The 10,248-nt window shown below is 36.2% G+C and overlaps 1 protein-coding gene across 1 annotated transcript; it reads left to right on the top strand.

The window, feature by feature from the left end:
* Positions 1-2,789: 2,789 nt before the first annotated feature.
* Positions 2,790-6,457, top strand: mRpS30 (mitochondrial ribosomal protein S30). Its single transcript, XM_077442300.1, has 6 exons — positions 2,790-3,270; positions 3,339-3,548; positions 3,625-3,763; positions 3,840-3,981; positions 4,638-4,796; positions 4,866-6,457. Exons 1-6 carry the CDS (start codon positions 2,972-2,974, stop codon positions 5,636-5,638), a joined length of 1,722 nt encoding a protein of 573 aa, XP_077298426.1. The 5' UTR covers positions 2,790-2,971; the 3' UTR covers positions 5,639-6,457.
* Positions 6,458-10,248: the final 3,791 nt, after the last annotated feature.

Raw genomic sequence — 10,248 nt, 5'->3', positions numbered from 1 at the left:
TACGACTTCAAATGATAACGCGTCGCTCTTCGGTGTCCCCACATGCGTTCCTCAGCGTGCATAAGATTGTCAGTAGAGATGGGCAAAAATGGAAATTTCAAACGAACGTTTGGGGAAAAAAGGGAAACTTTGAGAAAATTTCAGTTTTTTTTTTACATAAAACTGTATTATTTTAATTGAGAATGACCAAAATAATACAATATATTGTAACGTAGAGATTAGGTGGGTGGCGCTCGTGGACCGATGGCTTACGAGCGCTAATCACCTGATCTCTCGTTCGCGCCAAAATGTCCTCTACGTATGATTGAGCCCGGTCTCCGCGCATGGGCGTGCACATTAATACGGGAGGAAAGCCTGTTCCTCTTGTTCCTGTTGTATCCTGCTCGCGCAAATTAAGTGAGTATGTACCGTTTACCATGCACCCTTTTTTTGATCTTTCGACTTAAGATCTTTCGATTTTCGATCTTTGCCATCCGATATTTGCGTTTTCGGGCGTTTCACATTCGGGCCCGTGACGGAGACCGGATTGAGCCGTATGCAACGGCCAATGGCATCGCCCACTCATCGATCAATAGTTTACATGTGTATGTATGTTAAATATGGGTATAAATATGGGGCACTTTCAGCCTGGAGGCCATTCCAAGCGAGCAGCCGCCAGCCCGCAGTACAATATCAACGAGAGATCGATCTTATAAAACACGATAGATAGATAGGTCAAGGGAGTGTCACTACCCGAGAAAACTATCGATAAAACGCAGTCACAACTACTGGAGGCCATTCCGACCTGGAGCGCCGACGAGAGCACACGAATAAACACCTTCTACAACCCTCCTGCGTCTTGCTCTCCGATTCTGGAAGCCCCCTCTTCACGTCCACGGAACAATATTTTAGTGCATCTAAATATGTAATTTCGAAAGAGACTTTGTATGTAAGTATTTTTGGCTGGGAACATCGAAAACAAGTCAAAGTTTCTATGTCGACGATTCGATTGGTTGAATATGTTTTTTTTTCGATTCAAATAAATTTAATAAAAAAACCAATGAATATTTACTATTACATTCGCCATGTTTAAGCTGTTTATATTACAAATACTGAGCGAAGCCGGGTAAAACCATTAGTAGGTAATAATTAAAGAAATGTCACATTCATTTAAACATAAAGAGTTTTTATAAAATTATTTGGATGTCAAATATAACATTTATTCAAAATTTATGCATACAATACATTTAATATGATACAAAATCCTCTTTAACATTGAACATTTTATGTATATTTCAACAATAGATATAGGACAGTTTGATATTCAAAATCAGTAATATTGTCATAATATGATTCTATTCACCTACGTCTTATAGGTAATTAGTAAAGCCCGGACCCTGAGGGGGCTGTATATTGTTGTATATGCATTGTTAAAGGCACATTGCAATCACCCAAAAGACAATTTTTGCCATGAAAATCGCGAATACGAAATATTTGGCACTCAAGTTCTCGTTAGTATAATGAACTTTTCGGCTTCCAGATGTTCCGTTATAGAGATTTTAGTGACTTTTGGGCGAGCGCTTTGTGGGCAATAATCACCGAATCGTCTTATGCTAGGTAAACCCGAACATGCAGAAGATGCCATGCGTGAAGATTCAGAAGTAGTGGGCTGGTCTATTGCATCAAGTTAATAATATTGGTATGCATAGTGATGTCTCAACTGTGTGATTTTTTTCTCCATTTTCTTGATATTTAGCGCACATCGATATATGATTTGTCATTTTTGTAGCATTTGGAAAGTTATATTTCGTATCATAATACACAGCTGCAAACTTTGTAGTTTTCCGGATTCTTGGTGAATTCTTTTAAAGTCATTCCAAACTGTTGGTTTTGGTTGAACCATTTTATAATGGATGAAAATATAAATGAATAATAGAATAATGTTTTTGAATGAATGAAACCAAATGATATTGAAAAAAAATTTTAACCTTGGATGATAAAATAATTTTTTTATATCCGAGATTTCGAATTCCGAGACCGTCGTAGTTGCTACTTGAAAGCCGCGTATTTCATACAAACGATAATAACTAATAGGTGATTTACGTGAAGTATTCGATTCAAACACAAACCGGAGATTTACAGTACTCGGTAAACGGATTACTAGTCATATGTAAAACAATCACAGGACAACCGGTCGCTCTAGATCGGTCACATGTGATCACCCGTCACACTAAAACTGGTCATGAGAAAACTGGTCACGAGAAAACTGATCACACCCTAAAATCGGTCACGAGAAAACTGGTTGACCGATTTTATTTTTTTCTCGTGACCAGTTTTAGTGTGACGGGTGATCACGTGTGACAGATCTAGAGCGACCGGTTGTCCTGTGATCGGTTCACATTTGACTAGTAATCACCGAACCACAGTACCTACTCCACTACATGAAAATGTTTAGATTCATTCTTGTATTGCATGTGTCAATGGCATTTTCAACGAGAGTATCTAAAAAGGGGTCGATTTGACAAACTGATTGATATACATTTTTTTTCAATTTTCAAGATTTTCAAAATTTTCTATTTCAAGATTTCCGGGGAAAAACCCGGTTTATTCCCCGGAATAAACAGGGGTTTTTTGCCCATATTTTATTTTATGTACATATATAACAATCCATTATTGAAAAAGCTTTCGGTTGATATTGATTAGTGGACAAGCTTTCGAAGATTAATCCTTTGCGTGTAGAATTCCAATTATAATTATTGAATGTATGAAAATTTTCTAAATAAATGAATTAATTTTTTGAACAATTCCAGATAATGGGGCAGTACCGAAAACAATATAAGAGACAGAAAGCAACACAAGAGACAAAGACAAAATTGTGTGCTGTAAGCAATTTCGAGAAATGTGCAAATTTAAAGAATGGCTGCACTGAGTGTCACCGAGCTGCGACTGGGGTCGGTGAACATAACCTCTGTAGTCGCACTGATTTTCTGTGATGTCGTTTGCGTTGGTTCGAGGGAGAGCTGAGGTTGGCAAGCGATTAGTGAGGGGGGCGCGTAGCTCGGGGGGTGCTGCGCCCCTCACCCAACTAGATGTCGCGCCCCCATTTGTGCCACCGCCACCGCCAACATCGACACCATCGACACCGGCATCCGTTCAATCGCAGGCGAAATATCCGCCCATTGAGGATCTGTCGCCAGAAGCAAAGTTCAGAAGACTTCGGATTGCGAGAGATGAGGCTGTTAAAGCTGTACCTACCATTGAAGAGAAAATCATCAAAATCAACATGCCCAAGTACTCAAAGTTCACAATCATTTCACTGTCGGTCGTATGACAAATACTAATTGCTTTTTATTTCGCAGATATTATGGTTGGAGATCGTTCTTATTTAAAGATGGATTGCTGCCCGTTCACGCCCTGACTCCGATACAGTACTTTACTAAAACTCAATTGATCGTGAACGATACTCTACCCAGTTTCTACTTGCCTCTCGCCCCTGCCGCTGAATATCATGCCCAACGTTTGCGTCCACAAATAGAAGAAATGTTAGTTGCGGAATACCAAGGAATTAGGTAATTTACATTTGAGCTGTTTGCTTAAAAATTATGCAATATCATCACAATAAATGAAAAATTGTGAAATTTTCAGCAGGGATATTGTTTATGATGAAAATGTATCGAAAGAAAAGCAATATGACGCACTCATCTCGAAATGCGTATTACGACAGATGAATCGGATCTTTATAAACTATTTATCAAGTAATATTCCGCATCTCATGGAATCACAGGTAGTAAATTTTTTTTTATTTTTAAATATTTTGATGTATGTTATTGCTTTTTTACTAAAAGTATTATTGTAAATAGGTTGACGTTGATCCACGACTTGAAGCATTTTGGTTTGTTGGAGGTTTAGATCCACCAAAGAGGTTAATCACTCAGAAAAAAAAAACCCCATTTTATAAAGACATTGAAGACGCACCTGTCGATAGACCTTTTCAATTTTTGGGTATTGACCGTATTATTACCGTGATATATAATTTTCTTTTGAGGAACAAAAGGAGAATAATCAATCTATACTAAGTTTGACCTACTAAATTCGAATATGACAAGGATTTTTGTTGGCTTCTTCTCGTTTATGAGATATAATCGTTTAAAAAAATGCACAATTTTTACAGATTTTTGCTTTTGCAGTCTTTAACTCAAAATCTACTACTTTAAAATACTTATAATTAAATATCTAGCGAATTTTAATTATCGCTCGAATCAGTACGTTCAGATAAAATAAAAAAAAATGTTGAGATTGAAAACCAACCCTTGCAAACGTAGTGAAATATAGAATTGGTCTAATACATTGGTAGCTCACGAAAAAAAATGTGTAAAAATATATATTTTTGAGTATTAAAATTCGCTGGATAGATACGTATTTTAAATCAATAGAAAAATCATCTGACTTTTGATTCCAATACTTACTCACTTTTGGCAGAGCAATACTAGATTTTGATTTAAAGACTGCAAAAGCCAAAAATCTGTAAAAAAATGCGCTTCTCTTTGAACGCTCATATCTCATAAACTTATTACAGATTGGTTAGTCTCCGCTCCGGTAAGAAAAAACGTGATTTTTTGTTGTGTACTGTTATTGACATTTAAAATACGTATTTTCAGGTACACCAATATTAACCTTGCGTAATGATGTACCTCTTGAGCCATTGTTGAGTGATAGTGATTTGGCCAATATTGAATATAGCATCCCAACACATTATACATATGCTCCTGAAATTCAAGGTTTTACTGACGAACATCGACACGGAACTTACATTCCAGGTAATGTTTTTTTTTTAAATTTCATACTTCTAAAAGGTTGTGTTTTTAACTTACATATGTTTTTTTTAGGTTTTTGGCCTGGTGATATAGATGAATTTGGAACAATAGCATTTTATAGTCGTGAATATCTTGCCGATCCACTCAAATCTTACAGTGCAGAAGAGAACCAAGATAAATTGCATGCTAATGGCATAGTATCTAGTTTTGGTTGGTTAATGGCTCAAGCAGCATACCTAGGGTTTTCGACGTTTAATGACATCACATATCCTTTGACTACACAAACTGTCATATCAAACGGACAGCACTGGTCTTTTTACGCTTACCAAATGAATACAGTTTTATTCTATGGAGATCACATATTCGATAAATCGTCCAGGAATATTTGTTTTGGAACAAATTCAATGAAACTGTACGATAGCATTGATAACGATGGAAAAGTCATCAATTTCAATGAAGACGTCTTGAAAACACTATTACAATTTTATTTAAATGCACCTAAACCAAGAGTCGATACAGTTATGAAGCCTTATTTAGGCGAAAAGGCCAAAATGGTTGCAGAAATTCGAGGGCCGGAAAAACGCGAATGGCTTGAAAATCGTTTTAAACTTTTGGTCTCTAATAGACCTAGACACAAATTAATTCCTGAAATATATGATTGGGAGTATTTATACAAGATAAATCACGAAGTCAGATTTATGGATGCTAAAAGGAGACCGTTTGAATTAAAGCAAAATGCTTTCGCCAGAAAATTAAACGACCACATACCTAAATATATTCCCAAAGTTTTGCGTACGGGAAGAAACTATAAGAGAGCTTGGCAAAGAAGTTTCTATCCAGAATAATTTTTGTATAATGGCTGGCTTTTGATATAATGTTTGTTAGTAAATAATATTATGTAATTTAGTTTTTTTTTGATCTATGTAGATACAATAAATCGAATACTATAATTTAACAATTATTTGTTTTTTATGAATGTCATACAAATTTTACGTTCATAAATCGTTACTTTTGAAAACTTTTTTTTTATTCAAATTAGTTATATACACTTATGGGGGGCAGTTGTAGTAAAACGACGACATTGTTCTAAACACGACTTTTTAATATGACGGACGGGAAGGAAGTAAAGTGGTATCCACCGACATACCCAAAACCAGTATCTACCAATACAGGTTCTACCATGTCATAGGGTCTCCACATTGCAAACTAATACATATCTATGAGTGCATACTTAAGGAACTGAAGGGAAAGAGTTTGTCCTTAATTTGAAGATTTAGTATGTACGTATATTTCAAGAAATATAGGGCTACGATTTGGCGAGTTTGATACTTCAGCAAACAAATAACATTATCGAATTACTGACATTTGATTGAGGTTTGTTTATTCTGATTTTGACTGATTTTCTGATTTTCTAGCTTTTTGTCTTATTGAACAACTAAAAAATTTGAGCTTTACGTTAGCATTCAAACGTGTATAGTGAACTTTCTCATATGTAATACTATGTATGTACATAATCATAGTACTTGTGCATCATTATCGAATTCTGTTTTTGATGCTTCTTATGTTCTTTAAATATATATATTTACATATGTAGATTAAGCTACATATGTATATGTACATATCTGGTCACATCCATTTTTAAATAATAAACCTGTGAAAACTTACCTCTGATCTGTTATTCTTAAAACTGCCATGCACTTATTGTGACGGTGAGTATTCTTAACTCTAGACGCCAACGACTCACCTGTAGGTTTGCCACCTTTACAGTTTTGACCTGGAGTCTCCAGGTTTTAGCTAGTCGTATCCGAGCTCTGGGTTTGAGTGATATTTCTCCGGGTGTGTAGTGAATCTCCCACAAAATCATAAAAATAAATGAAATTGTATACCTATTAGAAATTCATAACTTGTATTTGTATGCAAAGCGGATTAAGTACTAGAAGTAATGAGGTATGTGGCGCATATCTCTTGTACGAAATGTTTGGCGATATCTCGTGTACAAAAATTTGGTAAAGAAGGTATACATAAATTACAAATTGATTAAATTTTGGTATACATACATATTGATTACTTGGTTAAATTTTATAATTTTGAAAATAGTCTATTTAAATATTTTTCAGTAACTGATCTTAAAAAAGAAATAAAAAATGCTGCAAAATCCGTTAATTATGTAGATTTTTTAGATGCTGAAAATCACTCGATTTGCCTAAAGTTTTCACCGAACGTAATTATTTTATATAATTTCAAAAAGTGATTTTTTTTATTAATAATAATTTATATCAATAAAATATAATTAAAATTTTTTTTGTTATAGTCTCCTGGTGAGACCTGGGTATGAGGTAGAGATTGCAATTACCGTCAAATTTCATAAACTGGTAAGCGGTAAATATTTTATCCTACTACCGGTATACCGGTATTTACCGGTAGATGAAAAAAGTTTTTTTTGTGGATTAGATAACTGTTTGTGGTTACTTTTTACTACTGTTGTGTGGATGTGAAGAGGGGGCTTCCAGAATCGGAGAGAAAGACGCAGGAGGGTTGTAGAAGGTGTTTATTCTTGTGCTCTCGTCGGCGCTCCAGGTCGGAATGGTCTCCAAGCTGAGAGCGCCCCTTACACATGTAAACTATTGGTCGATGAGTGGGGCGATCCCATTGGCCGTTGCATACGGCTCAATCATTCGGCGAGGACATTTTGGCGCGAACGAGAGATCAGGTGATTAGCGCTCGTAAGCCATCGGTCCACGAGCGCCACCTTCCTAATCTCTACGTTACACTACTATTAAAAATAAATCTCAGGTGAATAATGCATTAAAGTTAATTCGTAATAATAAATAAATATTATTTTTATTTTTTTTAACCAATCATATTTATGTATTTGAAGTTTGGACCATTTGAAAGTTTCGAACATAATTGAAACGGCCGTCTGATCACATTTATTACGATTTGGTTGGTCTGTGTTGCCGTTGAATCTATCAATTTTAAATAAACACATTTCATACCGAAAATAAGCAAATTCTAGACAACATAATCCACAATTCGACGTTTGCATCGATTTTAAATGTAATATTATGCAATTATATGCCTGTATATGTTCTTATTTCGCGATAAAATAGTTTCTGGTAATTACCAGTAAATTTTAAAAATGACCAGTATTTACCAATGGCGAAATTTTGACGATTTACCGGTAAACTTGTATACCGGTATGGCAATCCCTAGTCTGAGGCGGCAGCCCTACTCATCCGTGAGTCGCTCAATGTCTCACTTTGCACGCCGGCGTCTCATTGATGAGTCGCGTCGATTTTTTTCTTCTGAAATGTACAATATTTAACGTTTAAAAATGATTTTACAAGTACCATCTATGGACGTACTTTGTTACAAAAATAAAAAAAGTGATAATTTAAGTTTTTCAGGATTCTTAAGAAAAATGCAAACAGATGTCACCAAGGCTACCACTTAATCCATTATATCGAGAAATCTGAAACGTCCATTAACTCTCTTCTATTATGACTAAAGCCCGGACCCTGAGGGGGCCGTTTATTGTTCAAATGTTGTAAATGCATTGTTAAAGGTTTGCCGAACCTTTTTTACAAAGCATTTACAACAATTGAACAATAAACGACACGCTTCCGGTCCTACCTCTAATTATGACACGCGTCACGCATGGGTCTATCTCACGGGCCCGAATGTGAAACGCCCGAAAACGCAAATATCGGAAGGCAAAGATCGAAAATCGAAAGATCTTAAGTCGAAAGATAAAAAAGGGTGCATGGTAAACGGTACATACTCACTTAATTTGCGCGAGCAGGATACAACAGGAACAAGAGGAACCGGCATTTCCTCCCGTATTCTGCGCGCGCACATTAATACGGGAGGAAAAGCCTGTTCCTCTTGCTCCTGTTGTATCCTGCTCGCGGAAATTAAGTGAGTATGTACCGTTTACCATGCACCCTTTTTTTTGATCTTTCGACTTAAAATCTTTTGATTTTCGATCTTTGCCTTCCGATATTTGCGTTTTCGGTAATTTCACATTCCGGCCCGTGAGGTAGACTTAAACTTAATAGTACAAGCTTTTACACGTTCTCATATACTCATTAATAGATTATGTAAAGAATGGTTTTCCATTGGTACATGGTGGAAATTCTGTATTTTTCGCTCCGGTCAAATATATTTATCTGTACAACAGAATGTTAAATGAGATCTACACTGTGGATCGAAGAATTCTTATCGTATAATTTTTATGATAGGGCGGTAAACAAACCATAAAAGCGTTATTATTTCGCAATAGGAGGGAATTTGCGACCTAAAATTATAACTCGAAGAGAGTTTTAACCGTTTCGCGGGTCGTTCATATTTGAACGTCGATTTTTTTTACGGCTCGGCTGTTTCGAATGAGCGAGTTTTGCAATTTTATTCGCTTTCGGCGTTAACGTCTGGAGCTGAAACATTTTAGGGTCCATTTGTGAACGCGTCGGGTCGAAAACGCAACCCCACCCATTTTTTTATCCTCCACCCCCCCCCTCCCACCTCCTTTACTGGATTGAAAAAACGCATTTGCTGTTTTTCCTCTTCCGCGTCGATAAGAAATATTTTTATGTGGAGAATTTCATTACTCGGATGAATATATTTTAAGGCGAAAGGCAATTTTCGATCATATACCAGTTTTATTAGATCAAATATGTGAAAATCTCTAGCGGGAGAGAGGTGCAGAGTGCGCTCCGGTATTTATGACGCCGCATATTTGAAAACTGGTCGTCTCCTTCATAAAAAGGTAAAAAAGTACTCGTTTGCGGACATTTTTCGAGTTTCGCATAAAAGTAAGTGATATCGTAATGCTTTCTTGAGGTTATTCAATAATTTAAGCTGAAGTTGAGAGGGGACAGAGGGGGCTTGTCGAAAAAGGGAAATAACCTAATTAATATTTGAATCGGAGCCGGAAGGGAGGAGTTTCGCTTCTAGAGACCGAACAGAGAGAAGCTTCGATCGTGTAAAAGCTTAAGTCTGCAGGATTTTCTTCGCAAAGGCGAAAAATAAAGAAAAGCAAAAAATTCGCCTGGAAATGAAATAATATAATTTTCTCTTGAAGGCGGTCTGGCACCGAGTGTAATTCTCTTCGGGAGCGGTGTGCTTTCAGTTATAAAATGAAACGAAAATTAATTGTAACTTGCAAGTTGAAATACGTATACAGGGTGCGTAAAAGTTCTGCCAATTTAGCTAACTTTCAACCCAAGGCCGATGATTTTAAGCCAAATTCCCTTATTGAATTTGACGAGACGATTCCGCAGCGGTACGGTACGTTCATTGCTTTGGCTTCTAATTTGGCAAATGAATGCTACTCATTTCTACTTATACGCTTCTTTGAAATCAGTGACAAAAGTATATTTATTATACATATACAATACTTCAATATTTATAATTTTTATATGTGCAATTCACCATCCACTGCTGGATGAAGGCCTCT

The sequence above is a fragment of the Arctopsyche grandis genome, chromosome 1 (assembly GCF_051622035.1).
Source record: "Arctopsyche grandis isolate Sample6627 chromosome 1, ASM5162203v2, whole genome shotgun sequence".
NCBI classification, from domain to species: Eukaryota; Metazoa; Arthropoda; class Insecta; order Trichoptera; family Hydropsychidae; genus Arctopsyche; species Arctopsyche grandis.
Note: the sequence above shows the minus strand (reverse complement) of the source record. Positions and strands in the feature narration are given on the sequence as shown.